A 19723-nucleotide genomic window follows, 5' to 3' on the forward strand; every position below is an offset into this window, starting at 1 on the left:
TATTTTTGGCTATACTGGGTTTTTTGTTTTTTCATATATAGTTGAGTATTGTTCTTTCAAAGTCTGTGAAGAATTGTGTTGGGATTTTGATGGGGATTGCACTGAATCTGTAGATTGATTTTGGCAAGATTGCCATTTTTAATATGTTGATTCTATACAAGAGCATGGGTGATCTTTCCATTTTCTGGTATCTTCCTTAATTTCTTTCCTAAAAGACTCAAAGTTCTTATTATTCAGGTCTTTCCCTTGTTTGATTAGTGTTACTCCAAGATATTTTATGTTGTTTGTGGCTATTGTAAAAGGTGATGTTTCTCTGATTTCTTTCTCAGCTCATTTATCGTCTGCATATAGTAGGGCTACTGATATTTTTTGAGTTAATTTTTTTATCCTGGTACTTTGCTGAAGCTGTTTATCAGTTCTAGGAGTTCCCTGGTAGAGATTTTTGGGTCACTTATGTAAACTATCATATCATGTGCAAATAGTGAATGTTTGACTTCTTCCTTTCTAATTTGTAGCCCCTTGATCTTCTTTTGTTGTCTTATTGCTCTCGATAGGACTCCAAGTACAATATTGAAGAGATATGGAGAGAGTGGACAGCCTTGTCTTGTTCCTGATTTTAGAGGAATCACATGCAGTTTCTTTCCATTTAGTTTGATGTTGGCTATTGGTTTGGTGTATATTGCCTTTATTATGTTTAGATATGTTCCTGTTACTCCTGGTCACTCCAAGACCTTTATCATGAAGGGGTGCTGGATTTTGTCAAAGGCTTTTTCAGCATCTAGTGAGATGATCATGTGGTTTGTCTTTTTCAGTTTGTTTATATGGTGGATTATATTGATAGATTTTCATATGTTGAACCATTCCTGCATCCCTGGGATGACGCCTACTTGATCATGGTGGATGTGTTCTTGGATATGATCTGGCAGTATTTTGTTGAGCATTTTTGCATCAATGATCATGAGGCAGATTGGTCTGTAGTTCTCTTTCTTAGTTGTGTTTTTGTGTGGCTTGGTTACCAAGGTAATTGTAGCCTCTTAAAAAGAATTTGGCAATGTCCCTTCTGTTGCTATTGTGTGGTGCAATTTGAAGAGTACTGATGTTAGCTCTTTTTTGAATTTAGGGTAGAATTCTACACTGAAAACCGTCTGACCCTGGGCTTTTTTTGGTTGGGAGACTTTTGATGACTGCTTCTATTTCATTAGGGGTTATAGGTCTATTTAAATTGCTTATCTATTCTTGATTTAGTTTTGGTAAGTAATATCTATCCAGAAAATTTTCCATTTCTTTTACATTTTCGAATTTTGTGGAGTACCAGTTTTCAAAGTATGACCTGATGATTGTTTGGATTTCCTCAGTGTCAGTTGTTATGTCCCCTTTTCATTTCTGATTTTGTCTTGCACCAGCCAGAATGGCTAAAATCAAAAACACCAATGACCAGTCTATGCTGGAAAGGATGTGGAGAAAGAGGAACACTACTCCATTGCTGGTGGGAGTGCCAACTTGTATGACCACTTTTGAAATCAGTTTGTTGTTTCCCCAGGAAAATGGCAATCATTGTACCTCAAGATCCAGCAATTCCTCTCTTGGCCATATACCCAAAGAATGCACATTCATCCAACAAGGACATATGTTCAGCTATGTTCATAGCAGCATTGTGTGTAATAGCTAGAACCTGGAAGCAACCTAGAAGCCCCTCAACCAAAGAATGGATGGAGAAAATGTGGTACATTTACATGATGGAGTATTACTCTGTGGAAAAAAAAAAAAAGAATGAAATCTTGAAATTCCCAGGCAAATGGATGGAAGTAGAAGAAACCATCCCGAGTGAGGTAACTCAGTCACATAAAGAAAAACATGGTATGTACTCACTCATATATAGATATTTGACTTAGAGCAAAGGACTATCAGCCTACAATCCACACCACCAGAGAAACTAGGAAACAAGGAGGACCCAAAGAGAAGAATGCATGGTTCCCTGAATAAGGGGAGGGGGACAAGTACCCCTGAGCAATTTTGGAGCTAAGGGGGAGAGATGAGGGAGTTGGGAAGGGGGATAAGAGAAGGGGGTGGGGAACAGGAAATAACAAGAGGATTGAGACAGGGAAGGAATAGAGGAGACAAGAAAGGAGATGCCTTGATAGAGGGAGCCAGTATAGGTTTGGAGAAAGGTCTGGCACAGAAGAAAAGTTAGGGGATTCACAGGGATGACCCCTACTAAGAATCTAGGCAGTGGTAGAAAGACTGCCTTTGATGCCCTTCCCCTATAACGAGATTGAGGGCGATCTTGGTTGCCATTCCTAGAGCCTTCATCCAGTAGCTGATGGAAACAGAAACAGGCACCCACAACTGAACACTGAGCCATACTCCGAGAATCCAGTTTCGGAGAGAGAGTAGGGATGAGCAAAGGAGCCAAGACAGTGCTGGAGAAACAGCAGAAACAGTTGACCTGATCTAGTGAGAGCAAGGAGATCCTAGTTGTAAAGCTGGGGAACCAGCATTGGATCGAACCAAGCCCTCTGAATGTGGGTGCCTGCTAGGAGGGGATTGGTCAAGTTTGAATCTCTGAACTGACTGGCTAGCTCTCTGTTCAGGGATTGGTTCATTTTCTGCATAGGCTTAGGGCCAGCTTGGGCTCTAGTTTCAAGGCTAAAGTGTGTTTTTTTTACTGGCCCTTTTTTGCTTTCTGGCTCTAGTTTTAGGGACAAGGTGCATTTCTTTCACTGGCTCTGAATCTAGGGACAAAGTGTGTTTCTTTGGCACTAGTTTCAGAGTCAGGGGACATTTCTTTGGTTCTTGTTGCTGGGCCAAAGTGTGTTTCTTTGGCTCTGCTCAGGGTGTTTCCTTGGTTAGATCATTTTCCCTACACAGGGCAGCACTTCTAATGACAGGATAGCTGTCCTAGAGGCCCAGCCTTTTAAAGTCCATCATTTCTCATTATAACATTAAGGACTAAACTTCTAATACATGAACCCTTGAGTGCCAAGTCATATCCAATCACATAACCAGGATGTCAATATTGATAGTATTAAGACATACAACAGTTCATTACTATAAAGATCCATATATACTCTTTACAGTCATACCAATTGTCTCCTCCTGTTGGCCTCCCTGCAATACCTAGCAACCACTTATCCATTCTCCAGTTCTAAGCTTTTTCTTCTTTTTTGGAATGATGTGCAATCAGGACTATATGACATACAGCTTAGAGATTTTTTTCCATTCAAATAATTGGAGATTCATTCATATTATTGCTGGTATCATAAATTGTTTTTGTCTTTGTATCTCTTAATTGTATTTTATTGCAGTTTATTTAACTGTTTGGCTCTTTGAAAGGCTGTTGGATTGTTTCCAAACTGGGCCATTATAAATAAAGTTGCTATAAAGATTGGTGAATAGACATTTTCTCCTGAAGGTCATAATAAATTTATTCTTTAAAAACCAGTATCACATTGTTTATGGTGACCAGCATATATACATGTGTCTTTCCTCAAAGGGTCCCATGCTTAAGGATCATGCATACCATGTTGTGCACTTACCAACTTCTTCTCAGCTAGTTGGTATTTGATATGAAATATGGTGAGGGCTGAACTTCCAACTCTGCAATATCACATCAGTGCATCTTCAATGCTAGCCTTTCACTCTTCCAACCAGAAAATGTGGCACTTCAGAAAGGAACAAAGACTGAAAATGTAAGGCACAAAACTATTTAGCTGTTTCAGTTCAGGTTTGTATAGTTGGATTTAGCTAATCAATCTGCAAGAATCAAATAGAATCTACAGGTGGTCCTTACCCAACCAGTTTTATGAGGCATTTCATGGGTATTGAGGTCTACAAAATACACTGAAGGGGGAAAAATCAAGCAAAAAGGCAAATAGTATAATAATGCTAAAGATCACAATGGTGATGTAGGCACATATAGTAAGTATACTGTAGTTACAAAGTCGCTAAGAGCACTTGCTGCTCTTACCGAGGATATGGGCTTAGTTCCAACACCCACATGGTGGCCCCCCCACTGCCTAATTCATTCTCAGGGATCTTCTAGCCTCTGCTGGCACAAGGCATGAACGTGGTACACAGACATATATGTAGACAAAACACCCATATATTTTTTAAAATACAGGAGTACTTACTTCACTGTCACACTTAGAAAGGGCCTGATCTGGTGGATGAACCCAAGGCCATCCACCAATGTCACTGAAGTGTGACTGCTTCCAGAACTTCCAGTCCTGCCTGGAAGAGGGCAAAGAAAGACATAGAAAGAGCTGATGGTGGGTACCTACTTCTTCCTCATCTTGAGCATGGCCCTACTGCCACCCTGGACTACCTTAGCCAAAGTGTTCAAGTGCTTCACATTAGGGGGTGGGAGTCATTCCTTTTGTCAGGGCTTGAGGCTGGCCTCTTAGCAGCCTGAAGTAGATTGTGACTTTCACTAGAGCCCAGGAGGATGCCATCAGCAAGCTCTTCCCAGAGTAGCACAAGAGCATCTGGACTCTGTAATGAACCTGTTAGAGCTGAGTCAGGAGCACCTAGCTAAGATCACAGATATCAGCTATGTTTAGAGAGCTCTTACCAAGGTGAAAGAAAGTAGGTGACCAGTGGAAGAAGGGTTGAAGGTCCCCAAAACTAACAGCATTTGAAACAGCTGCAGCAGCCTTGGCTGTGATATATCACCTATATCATGTCAGAGTAAGACTTGAAATCAAAGAGTTAATATTTCTTACAACAGCAAATAACATTTTCCCCAAAAATGACTCAGAAATTGAGAGACGGTTCTTCATAAGTATAAACACATTTAGGATTAGATTTGTTTTCAGTTCAAGAAAATCTCTTCCAGCAGGATAAAAATTGCTATCAAAAAATTGTTGCCAGGCTAGAGAGATGGCTCAGTAGTTGAGAGCATGTCTGCTCTAGTAGAGGGCCAAAGTTCAATCACTAGCTGAGAACCACCTGTAAACTCCCAGGATACTTGCACTCAGCCAGAGCCACACATGGGCACACATGGCATATAGCCAAACATGCTTAAAAATAAATATTTAAAAAGTAAACTAATGCTGTCAGTGGCACAATAATGATTTTGAGTTCCATAATAGTTGAGTACATAATGGAGGAGAGGAACAGTTAATGTTTAAATAATAAAGTAGGTTCAGTTTTCAGTTTTATGTAGGAGGCACAGAATTTCAATATATAACATTCAGTTCACCAGGATGAGGAACACTAACAAAGGGTGCAGACAGTAAAATGATGTTGCAAAGGCAGGTAGAGGCTTGGTCCTTATAGATTTTTATCTTAAAACCAAATGATCAGAGTGATGTGGTGGACACCTTGAGAGACATTTAGCTTTTGAAACATATTTACTCATTACGGTACTTCTATACATACTGTGTTAGTCAAATAAGCCCTTCTCCTTTTTCTCTACCCTCCCTCAGCACCCTTCCCTGTGGGAGCCCACAGAATTGACTCCATTCCATTTTGACTTAAGGTCAGAGATTTTTTAACCTGCCCTTGCTCTTTCCAGGTGAAACAACAAAGATGTCTGGCCTAAGATGTAGCTGCAACAGCATGTTTGGCCTAAGGTGTCAAATACATGAAAAAGTCTAAATCTTCAGTCATCACAGAAATGCAAATTAAAACTATGAGTACTGTGTGATATTACCCATAAAGAGTGAAATCTGTCATTTGCAATAAAATGAATAGAACCACATGATTTTGTCAAATGAAATAGGGAAAAAAAAAAAAAAAAAAAAAAAAAAAAAAAAAAAAAAAAAAAAAGCACTATGTGTTGACTTGAAAGGAAAGTAGTAATTAGCAGGAAGTGTGTGGTCCTGCCAGCTAATCTGGGTTGGTATGTGAGAAGGGAAGTGCTAATTGAGGAAAGAAACAGACAAAAGACGACGAGATAGAGTCAGAAAAACATCCATTGAATACTAAATCACCCATGGTTATTGTTCAAAGTTTTCTATACCAAATCAAAAAGAGGGGGAGAAGGCAAAAGACGTCCTTTCCAATGATACCCCTTCTATATTTGAAACATCAAATAACCATACCCTGAGCTGTGTATTCTGTTGTTTAGGCAGGACATGCAGCGATGACACTTACTCAGGTGATTCTAATTTTCTGCAAGTTGCTGTTAAACCAACCTTCACAATTTCTACCGAAATAAACACTGACAAATAAGTTCCTCTATTCTGTAGGGTATGTTTTTCATTGTGGTAGTTATCCCCTTTGCTGTGCTAGGGTTTGATGTAATGCTATTTGCCAGGCTTTGCTGTGCCCTGGAGTCCTGTCCAAAAACTAATGTCTGTACCAATACCGTAAAGTGCTTCCACTATGTTTTCTGGTGGCTGTTATGGAGTTTTATGTTTGAACTTTGGGTCTCTAGTGGTTCTCCAATTATCTCAAGCAAATTTTGTACACAGATAGAAACCTGTAAAGGGACAAGCTCACTGGGTAACACAGCTCTTACATCAAGTCTCTGAGGATCCACTTAAGGTCTGAAATGCTAGCAGTCTCATCTCTGTACTTTTCCTAATCCCAGAGTATAGCAGGCCCACTCTCCCATTCCTGCCTTCAGAGAAGCTAGGGACCTCTGTGCTTCTAGAATCTATTCACTGCTAATAAATCCTGCTAGGCATTAAAAGTCCTTTGGAAGAATTTTCTACCTCCCACCTGACAGGTCTAGTAATTCATCAGATCCAGGAAGCCTGCCATCTTAAGAGGTGCTGCCAGCTGATTCTTATACTTGGCTAAGACTATGAGGTTTAGGGAATTTTAAGTCTTCCTTCCTTCCTTCCTTCCTTCCTTCCTTCCTTCCTTCCTTCCTTCCTTCCTTCCCTTCCTTCTCCCCCTCCCTCTTTCCTTCCTTCTCTTTCTTTTCTTTCAACTTTTGAGACACAGGGTCTTCTACATAGACCAGGCTGACCTCATACTCAGAGAGCTCCTCCTGCCTCTGCCTCTGGAATGCTAAGACTCCTTTCTCCAGAATTCTCGTCTGGGAGCCCTGCCTGTATTGTCTGCCAGGCAATCAGTGTTTTATTGGTCAACCAATAAGAGGCACATATACACATCATCTTACCAGTGCTAATGTGTTGAAGAGACGAAAAGTGAAATTTACCTATAAATTGGCTATGTTGTGATATATATGACTGTTCTTAAAAATAAAAACTGTTGCAGAAAACAGTATGCTGGTTCCTCAAAAAATTAAAAAACAAAATTTTTATACAATCCTGCAGTGCATTTGGGTATATCCTCCAAATGACTGAAAGCCTGAACTCAAAATATATGCATACCCACAATCACAACTGCATTATTCACACTAGCTGAAACATGGAAGCATCCTAAGCATTTACAAATGGAGAAACAGATAAACAAAGTGTGGTTTATACACACACAGTATATTACTAGTTGAAAAGGGAATTCTGAGATATATGGGTAAAACCTGAGGACACCAGGATAATAAAACATAGACAAACTGACCAATAGTGTGATTTCATTTGTATGGGATACTTAGAAATAGTCAAAACGAGAGACAGAGTCAGCTTCCAGATTCAGGGAGGAGCAGCAGGAACATACTGTTCCAGGAAGAGTTTTACAAGAAGCAGTATATGGGAATGGATGGCGGGGACAGCAGCACAGCATTATCAGCGTATGTAGTGTGACCAGCTGTATCAGAAAGCAGGGAATACCAATGCCTGGTAGTTCATGCCTGCAAATCCAGCACTAGCAAGGCTGGATTAGGAGAGGTCGAAAATTCTGGAACAGCCTGTGCTACATGAATTTCAAAACCACACTGGGTTACAGTGGGAGACTTTGTCTCAAGAAGTCTAAAATATAAGGAAACAAAGTTAAATTTATATTGGGTGCATTTTCCTTCAGTAAAGAAAAAGAAAAGGTTTGTAAAAATTCTTGTTTTTAATCTAAGCAACAGAGGCTACCTTAAATGCCCTCCCCTGATAATGAGATTGATGACTGACTTATATGCCATCCTTGAGTCTTCATCCAGCAGCTGGTGGAAGTAGAAGCAGACACCCACAGCTAATCACTGAACTGAAATCCAGTTGCAGAGAAGAAAGAGTGATGAGCAAAGGGGTGCAGACCAGGCTGGTGAAACCCACAGAAACAGCTGACCTGAACAAGGGAGAGCCCTTGATCCTTAGACTGATAGCTGGGAAACCAGCATGGGACTGATCCAGACCCCCTGAATGTGGGTGTCAGTGAGACGACCTTGGAAATCTATGGGACCTCTTGTAGTAGATCAGTACTTATCCCTAGCATAAGAATGGACGTTGGGAGCCCATTCCACATAGAGGGATACTCCCTGAGCCTAGACACACGGGGGTGGGCCTAGGTCCTATCCCAAAGGATATGACAGACTCTGAAGACACCCTATGGAAGGCCTCACCCTCCCTGGGGAGCAGAAAGGGTATGGGATAGGTAGGATTTTAGTTGGGCGGGGGTAGGGGAGAGGGAACTGGCATTGACCTGTAAAACAATCTTGTTTCTAATTCAAATGAAAAAAAAAATTGTTTTTTTTTTTTCTTTTTATAAGTGTGTGGATGGATGACTGCACTACCACGTGGGGGCAAGCAAGACACTGGTTCTTCTGGAAGTGGAGTTATAGAGGGTTGTGAGCCACCATGCAGGTGATGGGGATTAAACACAGGTCTTCTGCAAGAGCTCGTGCTCTTACTGAGCCATCTCTCCAGCCTCCCATTATTATTTCTTTTAGAAATAGCTGGGGTTTTGTTTGTTTTTTGCTGTGACAGGGTTTCTCTGTAGCTTTGGAGCCTGTCCTGGAAGTCACTGTAGACCAAGCTGGCCTCAAACTCAGAGATCTGCCTGTCTCTGCTTCCTGAGTGCTAAAGGCATTCGTCACTACTGCCTGGCCTATAAATAGCTTTCCATGGATGACTGACTGACACTGATTGTTGGTCAGCTCTATCTGCAGTAACAAAATACCCCAGTATCTGATAATGGAACAGATATTGTTTCTTACACCGTGGAGACTAGAAGCAGCCCCATGTCTGGATTCTGGTGTGGGCCACTGTCTAGTTTGTTAATAGTCATCTTTTCAATATTTTTTCATGGTAGGGAAAAGACAGATATTAACACAGGAACTCAGGAGTCTGAAGGAACACTTTTTTTTTTTCATTTAATCCCCTAGACAGAACCTCAGGGAACAGCTAGCTGTGCTGCAGAGAAAATGGAGTCCATACACAGTCAGGAGAGACTCCAACAGGGAGCTAGTTCATGGAGGTAACAAAGTGAGTCTTAACAATTACAAATATAAGAGGCTCTACACAGAAGAGTTGTACAGTCCCCCGTGACCTGAAACAGGGTTTAGGAATTGTAATCCTTAAGACAAATTGGATCACTTGACTTTTGTTGTTGAAACATGTTTTTTATCCAACATCAAGTTCAAGAGATGATTGTAAGCCAGTGAAGCCAACTTTAAATGTTTAATATTTGACATAAAACCAAAATTATTTCCTTAATTCTAGTTTCTTATTTTCTTCTGGAATAATAAATACCTACACAGAAAGCAAGCTTGTCCTTGGTGCTCACCCCCTTCCTCTCTCTGGCTGTGAACCTTTGATCACTGTTGGCAGCATGTCCTCAGTTCCAGGCCTGAGTTCCCAGCAGCTCCTTTGATTGACAGTGGACTCCAGGCCCCCAAGCCTTGGACTTCCCCTTGGTAGGGCTGAGGACTGAAAACTGGGCAGGTGCAGGGAAGGTGTATTTACTTGTTCTCTCTATGGTAGACCGTCAATCTTCCCTTTTGACTATTTCTGCTCAGTGCTCCATCTAGCCTCTACCCCATTCTACTGTCAATCTGGGAAACTTGTCTCCACAAAGTGAAGGTGACCCTGACAAATGTCTTGGCTGCCCTCTGCTGACAAAAGCTCAGGCCTCAGGCCTCAGGCCTCGGCCAGGAGAATAAATTGAGGAACACAAAATTTGAAAATGCATCATGAAACTAAGTAAACAAGGTTAAAATATTTTATAAATATTTTAAAAACTCTAAATAACAAGAACAAACCACACTGAACAAAGATATCCCACTGCACAATTCAGTACAGCCTCTAGGCCTACAGTAAATGGGTGAGAGTTCAGGTCTGACCCAGAGACCCACCAGGTGATTGCTCCATCTTCACTTCCCACAAGAAGCTGGTGGCCAAGTTTTTGGCTGTTGGATGGAATCCCTTTCTCCCAAGATGAGGCACGCATCTATTTGGAACCATAGGCCAAATCATTCCAACTAATTTCCAACAGAGTCAGCTTGCCTCCTTATTACACACCAAAACATATATTTAAATAATATAAAACCTTTAAGAGATATGAAATGTTTAAGGTATCCGATCAACTTCTAAGAATGTGATTTTACATAATTTAGTTATAAACTTCAAAATTATTATAAACAAAGCTGTCACTTTTCTGGAAAATTTTAAACATTGGAAAATTAGACTGAATACAACCAACATACCTATTAAGAGTAGCACTGAAGAGAAAGGAAGCAGCTTGGTGCTCAAGGTCATAAGAAACATGAGGTTGACACTATCTAGAGTACAGGAGATGCTAGGAAGAGCCGGGCTGGGCTCTGCAGCCAGCACAGTGACTACCCACCAGGTCACCTGTGTCTGAAGACTGTCACTCCTTGGGAAAACTCTCAGAGCAAACTGAGTGAGTTGGCCTGTCTGCCATTCCTGCTACCATGGGCAATAATGGAACAAACTTACCACAGGCTACTCTTCTCTGCTGTAGCAATTCTTTTGTTTGGCTCCAACTTTGTACCGCTTTAAAAAAAAAAAAAAAAAATGACAACGGTGATGGAATGTTCCTTCAGTAAGTGATCCGTGCTGCCTTTTGATTGGTTGCCATGGTGGTCTACTTGATATTATGCTGCCCTAAATTCTGGCCTTTTGCAATGCTCAGTGGCTGCATTTCAGCAACAGGGAACAATTATCAAAAGCATCGGTTTATGTCTTGGGACCCTCATCTGGGGATCATTTAATACCTTAACTGGCTGGGCAAGCTCAAGGTTTGGCTGGATTGGGATGGATACAGAAGTATCAAGCACCATCCTGAATTACTTTGGAGCTGGGCTCTCAGTAGCAACTGCTTTCACAGTTTTGTTCACCAAAAGTGAATTTCTGAATAACCCATGCAGCATGGACAACACACTGATGACAGAGCCTGTGATCAACACAACTGGAGACCCCTGTGCCGTTTCCTCCTAGGTGGACACTTTCTACTACGCACCACTGCACTGTGGGCTGTTGCCCTGCAGTGGTATCTGGGATACTCTATAGATCTACATTTGTGCCAATCATTTACATCAAGGACCACAGGAAAAGAAATGACAGCATATACACAGGTGCTAGTCAGTATGATTTAAGAATATGTTTTTGCACACTCCAGTGGCATCTTTCTTACAAGTACAGTCTACTTTGTGACCTGTTGTGTAGCCATGAAATAGGCTGAAGCTGTATCCAGAGGCGGTCTTACCAGGTTTCCTGTCAGGGTTGCTGTGGGCCATTGCCACCTGCTGCTGGTTCATAGCCAACCACTTGCTGAGTGCCATGATCAGCTTCCCATTCATCACTGCTGGTCCTGTACTTATCACTGTGCTGTGTAGTATCTTAATTTTCAAGGAAATACAGGATCTGATACTACTTACTGATGATATTTGCATTCTGCATCATTGTGATGGCCCCTGTAAAATCTAACTATTCACAGAAAGACCAGCAGATGGCAGTAGTGGCTAGTAGATGCCTCTCCTGCACAAGCAAATAATGCAGATTGCTATGTAGTCTGTATAGCAAGGGATCTCTGCCATTCTGGGAATGAATGGATAAATGACAGTTTACTTCACAAACATGAGAATGAAGAGAGACAGAGGAAAGCACTTCTGATGAGCTGTTAACAAAGGCAGGACTTCTCTGAGTAGCTCAAAAACCTGCTGCATTCCTGGATCATCCTGTTTGAAGGTGCTGGTTCCATCAGTGTCTATTTAAGTGTTACAATCCAGAAAACAGGGTGTAGTTTGTACAAAGGAAATTAGCATCCAAATGTATAACTTATTAATGAAGAGGAGCAGAAATAAATAGTTGATTGGTTGAGGGGAGGAACTCAGATTTACCTTATAGAATTCAAGTTCAAAGATATTGGGCCCCTTTGCTAGAGAAAGTAAATGTTATGGTTGTTAACTGAATGTTTAAAAGGCCAGCTCATTTTTTAGTCAAAAATTACCTTTACTTTAATATTGCTTAACTCTTTGTCTGCCCTTCTTAGCTCAACATTTTTGGATAATTATTCCAGATAAAATCCATCCCAATAGCAAGTCACCACCATTCACAATATGTGTGATTTAATGTATACATTCACAAGCACGTGTGTGTACAGATGGTTCCAGATTCAGGGAGCATTCTTGTTAAAATAAATCAGGTTGTTAAAATAAATCAGACTTGTTAAAATAAATCAGGTTCAATTTAAAGGGAGCTTATTTATTGGGCAGCACAGCTATACTTTTGTTCTTAAACTAGTTACTTAAAATCATGTTAATCAGAAGTGTTTTGTTTTGATCCTATTTTAGCTGATGTGCAGAAGACAAAAGAACACAGCCAATTGTATTTATTTGATTCTTTAAGAAAACCATCAGCCCTGCCAGGTGTTGGTGGCACACACCTTTAATCCCAGCACTCAGGAGGCAGAGGCAGGTGGATCTCTGTGAGTTGGAGACAAGCCTGGTCTACAAGAGCTAGTTCTAGGACAGGTTCCAAAGCTACACAGAGAAACCCTGTCTCGAAAAACAAAACAAAACAAAACAAGAAAACCATCAGCCCTGCAAGCGCACTGCCATGGTGTCTGCACCCTTAATATAGTAACTGTATTTGGCTGTTCCTCTCACCCATTCCCTCCTGACACTGCAGTCCTTTGCTGTGTTAGAGAAATAGAATGGCATGCCACACCTGCCTAGGCTTAAACTTGATCTGTGCTCTGAGTTACATGGCTCTGGACTTGAGCCCTTGGCATGGCATGTTTCCTGTGACGGGGAATTAATGATAATATGTGTCTTGAAGTCTGGTGTCCAGGGTAGTTAAATCTGTAAGTATGTTCACAAATGTCTTGCTGCCTGACAAACACTCTAAACTTGTTTGCTATTGTTAGTACATGTTAATCAAGAGGAAACAAAGTTTATGGAAAGGAAAAAAACTTGAAACTTACCAAAAGCAATGTCCTATTCTCATGCCAATTTGTTTCTCCACAGCAGGAATGTCACTGGAGTCCGCCTAATCATTAAATTGCTAGCACAGACAATATTTGACAATGTCTTTTACGCATTTCAGTTTTTACTTGAAATGTCATTAAATTATGCTGATATGACAATTTTTGATTAGATGTATACAACAGGAAAAAAAAAAAACCAACACCAGTGATACTACAGCCTGATATCTGCACTAATTTCAAAGGACATTTGCCTCTTCACATTAACTGCATTGTTTGAGATGAAGGCAGCACATAATCTACTGTAGTATCTGAATATAATAACACCACACTATTTACCAAAGGTACTATAACAAAAATTTTAAGACACAGGAGTTTTTTTGTTGTATCACTGTCATTTAAAGCTTGATTTTTTTTTTATGAAACATTAAAACAAGAGTTCTTTATTACAGAAATTAAACAGTATCAACTGCTTTGTGAGTTCAAGGTATATACACTGAAATCAATTAGCATGTATTTCAATGTGAGTCTATACAAAAAGAAGTGACAAATGGGCCCAGCAAGGCAGTATTCATGACTCAGAACTAAACACAGCTTTAGTTCCTTCTGCTGTATTTACATTCAGATGCTTCTCTGGTCAAGATTCCTGAGCTAACTGGTTAGGGGATGTATTTAGCTTTCTAACAAAAGAATTTCTATCTACAATGACCACTTCTACAGGAATCCACTCCACAATTCTGACAAAATCTGTTGGTTCCCCTTAATAATTTGCAGCAATCTTGTTATGTTGACTCTATGGCAAGTCCAGGAGGAACCCAACAAATGGAACCATGGGCACATTTATCAAAGTAGGATCCTGGCTTTCTTCACCTGAAAATGAACCAAGGGAAGAAAATTCATCAACTATATTTGACTCGGTATCTGGAAAAAGACACTAGAGAATGCTAATTCCATTGTTTCCTCACCTTCTCTTCAGTCATTGACAGGGATTTTGTAGGCCACCATACTATTCACTTTGTGGATTGTGGTAGTAAATGAGCGCAGACGGACTTCTTCAGAATTGGTAATGAACTGGGGTCCTGATTCTTCCCACTTTTCAGGGACAACCAAATCTTTGTCAGTGTAAATCAGCAGATCAAATGAACCTAAGTTGGGAATGAGATTAAAGCACAGTACTTTTTAAAAATGAAGCTGTCCTCCCCACCTAGCTCACCAGGACTCATTTGAACCCTACCTCCTAAGGAGATAGCTTATCTTGCTCTAATTATAATTTTCCTCAAGAAAACATGAGTTTAGAACAGAGGAGTATACTTTGTAGTAGAAAGTGAAAATAGTAAAAGGAATTGTGAGAAAGCTTTCACGTAGAACTGTAGACTATCTTAATTTTTCAGCATTTTCATTGTTCCCCTTCATTTTGTTGAGTGTGTGGGGCGCACATGTGGAGGCCCCAAGCTAATGACTGATGACCCCTCCACTTCATTCACCGAGGCAGGGCTTCTCATGCAAACCAGAGACTGACAAGATGGCTAGTTTTGGTAGCCAGGTTGCTTGGGTGATTCCATCTCTGCCTTTCTGGGCTGGAGTTAGAGGTGGGCGCCCAAAACCACCTGGAGGGTCCTGGAAGTGGGGATCCTAACTGAGTCCTCACACTTGCTCAGCAAGTGCTTTAACCACTAAGCCACTTCCTCGGTCCTTGCACTCACATTTTCTGGAACACACATCTGTTTTTTGTGCTGCATTCTGCTTCCTGTATCCCATTTATATTTAAAGGCAGTGATAAATTATGAGGTTTAAACAAATGGGGATCCTCCCAACAGCAGCATACATTTTCCCACGCAAATTTAAATAAAGAGATTGTATAATACTTACAAGAAACTTCCAGCAGTGGCAGAAAGGTCACGGTAGCTGTGATTTGCCTGATCACTGAACGGATTTCATCTTGAATGGCTTTGTGTGACTTTTCTCTACAAACACTATAAGAGAACCAAACAGTTCATTCTAGGTTTCATTAAGTTAACTAAAATACACTGGTGACTATTTATCTGAACAAAATGCTCCCAACAGCACAGAAGCAATATATTAGGAGACTAAAGATATTCTTGGGCTACTGTATCTGCATCTGTCCTTCCCATCATCCTTCAGGACTGAATTTAGTGTCAGGTCATTCAGTGCATGACGATTACTAAGTTTCTCAACCACCCCGATAACGACAGGTTCACTAACTCTTTCAGGATATGGATTCTAACACAGAAACTTGGTAGAATTTTGGCACTTTTTCTTCTAGTAACATCTAAGTACCTAATTCCTTATCAAATCAAGTAAAATAAATTACACATAAAAACTTCCATAAGCTAAAAATTTCCTACAGACAAAAGAGCAAACTGCTCTTCATTATAGGAACTTATAGAAAAGTGTGTCTAGCATTAAGGAAATTTCTGATGTAGAGCAACTGAAATCTTACAGTTTACAAAGTTCACGGCATTAGATGGAATAGAGCCACATCTAAGTTAGGGACGGGTCTAGGCTCACTTCCTGCAGTTAACAGTACCTTTAAGCGAGTATTAAATAGTCCCCATAATATATTATATCATGGTTTTGGTATAACCAGAAATACAAAGGTCAAATTTCACTGGGTTTGCCTAAAGACAGAATGTTAAAAGCATCTTATCTATACAACCACTGACAGGCTAAGAGGAACTCAAGTCCTCCCAAGCCTGTATCTTTAAAAGCTTACCATAAATAAAGAGGGTAAGAAATCAGTCCAAAACAATTTGAACTCATGTAACAACAGAAGCTGTGAAAAACCAAGCAGGAATAATTTAATCCAAACTTACCCATCTTCTTTTGCAGTCTTGTCACACTCAATATCAAACTGCCATCTTTCAAGGACCTCACCACTTTCAATATTTGAGATGACCACCACCAGCTTCTGAACAGAGCACTTGTAGAGCCACTCTGCAACACACAGGGCATCACTTACATTCTCACTGCAACATAACTCTCTTCTAAAGACCCACTTTTTAGCTTTACAAAATTCGAACAATGGTAATTTGGACTTCCTTTCATTTACAGGGAAAAGCTTCCCACTAATAATTGAGGCAATTTTTAAATTCTTCCCATTACTAACAGGTGCAACCAAGGGCATCACAGTGAACCTGTACTTCCACTGTAACTCACAGTAAGGGAATAGGGTATAGGCTTTCATCTAACCATTTTCAATACAACTGTCATGTCACATCTGTGGTGGCTGTTAGGAACAGAGAGATAGTATAAAAGCATAAAAAAAAAAATCTGATCCATTCTGGTAGGCGAAGGAAAGATTAGTTTTTTCGTTAATTCTGCAAAGGAGAGGGAAATACAGGCTTTAAATACCCAAAAGTGAAGAACATATATAAATTGGCAGGACAATAAAATTACAAAGACAAGGAAGAATATACTATTATGAAAAATCAAGATGCTATATCCTGTAAAATCTTATCTGTGGAATTAATGAAACTATGCTTTTAAGAATCAGGAAAACCACAACTGTGTTTTAAGCAGAGTGAACAATTAAACTTGTGTTTCCAAACTATCATACTTGGTAGTAAGTTAGCTGGAGGGGGTAAAAAGAGGGTCTACAGACACTAGGATTCAAAGTTCATAGCATAAACCGGTAGAGAGGGAACAAAGCAATTTCATGCTTAAAACTGTTAAGATTATCTGATTAGCTTTCAATAAGAATCATTTTGATTCGAGGCCAGCCTGGTCTCCAGAACGAGTGCCAGGATAGGCTCCAAAGCTACACAGAGAAACCCTGTCTAGAAAAACCAAAAAGAATCATTTTGAGGTAGCTTTCAGGTTTCAGACTTCATTTCTCGTTGGACTGTTAACCTAGTAACTAATGAACAATTCTCGAGATCATCCTACATTTAGTTTTTATTCTGCAGAGTATAAAGCATACAGAGATGTCACGTTGTTTATGAGTCTGGAGTAGAGGGTTAGCTTAATCACATAAAAGTTGGTAGTGAAGTTGTGAATGGCACAGATAATCTAGCAATTATAAAGAGGATCTCAGATGGAACCCTGAGTTAATACTGAAATTGGGATAGCAACTCAGTATACATCATTTTTCTTTTGTAAGATTAAAGTTGGAGGGAGATGAAACCAACAGGAAGAATGGAAATCATAACAGAGAAACAGAAAATACAAGAAAGAAAAGAAAGAAAGAAAGAAAGAAGTAAAATGCTTCTAAAAAGGCTAGAGGAAATGGGACTGAAAAGAAAGAGAACAATTTGCCTATTCATAAAGAGCAATTCCTGTGTTTTAACTAGGACAGGAGAAGTGAGTGACAACAAAAATGTAGATGAGGTACAATGTCACCAGTGACAACCTGTAACCCCAGTATCAGTTAAGGCTGGATTCTCTATTGAACCAGGATGATGATGATGGTGATGACACCTAGCAATAGCTATCTAGCAGTTCCAGGTCAAGTATGAGTGACATCCAATGACCATACATGATTCCACCCTGACCCACAATCTGGGAAAATAATGAGAGATGGGCTGCTCCTCTCAGCGTATACGTATCTTGCTTGCACTTGAGAATAGAAATCTATCTCCACATATTTATCAAGTACTTCACCTTTCCTATTCTAGCTGTCTAATCTATCAAAGAAGTTCTCAACCAAGAGCAACTTTATCTACAGGGCTTCAAGGTTATCGAATTTCAGGATAGTCAAGAGCTTTTGAGAGACCCTGCCTCAAAAGTAAAACAAAACAAAAAAAATATGGCCTTAAAGAGATGTCTATGTTCAGCTGGTCACCAAAAGAAGGTCATTTTAATGCTAAAGTTAACAACAACAAAAAAAAAATGCAATGAACACTGTAATGAAACTACAATAGAAACAAACTAAAACATCTTTGCAAAAAAAAATTTCTTAGGAGCAGTGGTGCTCTTCCTAAGAATTGACACCTTCTTCGGGTCTTTTAAGGAACCAGGCATGCACCTGGTACATACAGACATAACCCAGGAAAAACACCCAAACACATGAAAAACTAGAGAGAAAAAAGACAGCTGTAATGCTTTTGGAATTGGTTTTTATAAGACTTTGTTGGGAGATACAAGGCTAAACACAGAAAAGATTATTATAATTAGAATGGCAATCCTAAGTGGTGTGCAACACGAGGAACAAGGATTCCAGAAGGAATAGAAATAGGTGGGAATAAGTATTGGCCAAACAGGCAGCACAACACTGAGCTACGAATGAATAAATAAACTGTCCAGATACTGAATTACAGCCACCGCTTTTAAGGAAGATAAAGAGAATAGTTGAAAAGTAAAACCGGAACTTTCCTGTATATTGTTATTTAGTAATACCCTGGTTACAACAACTGCAGCATATCAATGGGTGTCTAAGAAGAGCAAAATCATCTCGTGTAAAACCATCAACTCGTTGTACCTGTTTAAACCGCAAAATGCATTCCTAAAGCAGCTGATAAGACACTTCCGACTCCGAGACGCCTAACATCAATACACTCAGGCTACTTAAAAGCAGTGGGAGAAAGGATGGGATTTCCCTCCATTACTTCCTCCCTCCCAGTCCAGAAGCGCTGTATTTGAGAAGGCATATTGCTTTAAGCCACCCTCGTAAACGTAACCCTGTCAGAGGTAAAACTCAAAACGTGATTACCTTTCAGCTGTTCGACCACATTATTGAGATACTTTATGAGCTCGGGGTCAGTAGTTACAAGCAAGGTGAGTCCGTATTTCTGCACTCGAGTAAAGGTTTCCGACGGGTATATGCCACGCTGATACAAAATGCTGTTGACGCCAAACGCTGAAAACGAAAGGAATCGAGCAGTGAACACCTACTCACGTTTCCAAGTCTTCCAGAAAGCAGAGCTGACACAAAACGACACCGGAAAACCTTCAACCCAGCAATGCCAACTCTCACGACACCGCAGTCTAAGTGCAAATACACATGTGCTGAGCGGATGTCAACACAGACCCCGGCTTTCAAAGCGCGAATGGCACGATGCCCCAGGGAAGGCCCCTCCGTTCTCCGCCACGGCACGAACGAGCAGGAGACCGGGCGGTGGTTCCGCCCTAGCGCGTCCTAGGTCCCGGCCAGGCCGCTCTCCGGCCGCATTCAAAACTCACAAAAAAACTCGGCCACGATCTCCGCGCTCCCGCGCAGGGTGATGCCTTGCTCTCGGGCGAGCTGCTGCGCCATCACTCGATCTAACGGAGACCGCTGTCAGCCTCACCGCACACCGCGCCCTCCCGGCTCAGCTCCTTCAGCTATTCCCCGCCACCCGGTTCAAAAATAACTACGCAGCCCGCGGGGCGCTCCGTGCGCAAGCGCAATGTCCCGCAAGCCCCACCTACACCGCCGGTTTCCGGCCCCGGCCCCGTCCTATAAACGCCTCATTTCTCCCTAAGCCCGCCCCATACTTCCGGTTTCCGCCCTAAGTCCCTCCCCCATAACTGAACCCTCTAAGGACGGTCTGCTCTCAAGATTCCG

The 19723-nt window shown here is 40.8% G+C and overlaps 1 protein-coding gene and 1 pseudogene across 1 annotated transcript; one reads left to right on the forward strand and one right to left on the reverse strand.

Annotated features, from left to right (window-relative positions):
- Positions 1-9978: 9978 nt before the first annotated feature.
- Positions 9979-19561, reverse strand: Mad2l1 (mitotic arrest deficient 2 like 1). The gene is made up of 6 exons (XM_027430227.2): positions 19360-19561; positions 18890-19036; positions 16056-16176; positions 15091-15194; positions 14187-14366; positions 9979-14091 (listed from the first exon to the last, which is right to left on the reverse strand). The coding sequence occupies exons 1-5, from the start codon at positions 19430-19432 to the stop codon at positions 14194-14196; spliced, it is 618 nt and encodes a 205-aa protein (XP_027286028.1). The 5' UTR covers positions 19433-19561; the 3' UTR covers positions 9979-14091; positions 14187-14193.
- Positions 10709-11790, forward strand: LOC118237864 (annotated as a pseudogene).
- Positions 19562-19723: the final 162 nt, after the last annotated feature.

This window comes from Cricetulus griseus, chromosome 8 (genome assembly GCF_003668045.3).
Source record: "Cricetulus griseus strain 17A/GY chromosome 8, alternate assembly CriGri-PICRH-1.0, whole genome shotgun sequence".
Taxonomy (NCBI): domain Eukaryota; kingdom Metazoa; phylum Chordata; class Mammalia; order Rodentia; family Cricetidae; genus Cricetulus; species Cricetulus griseus.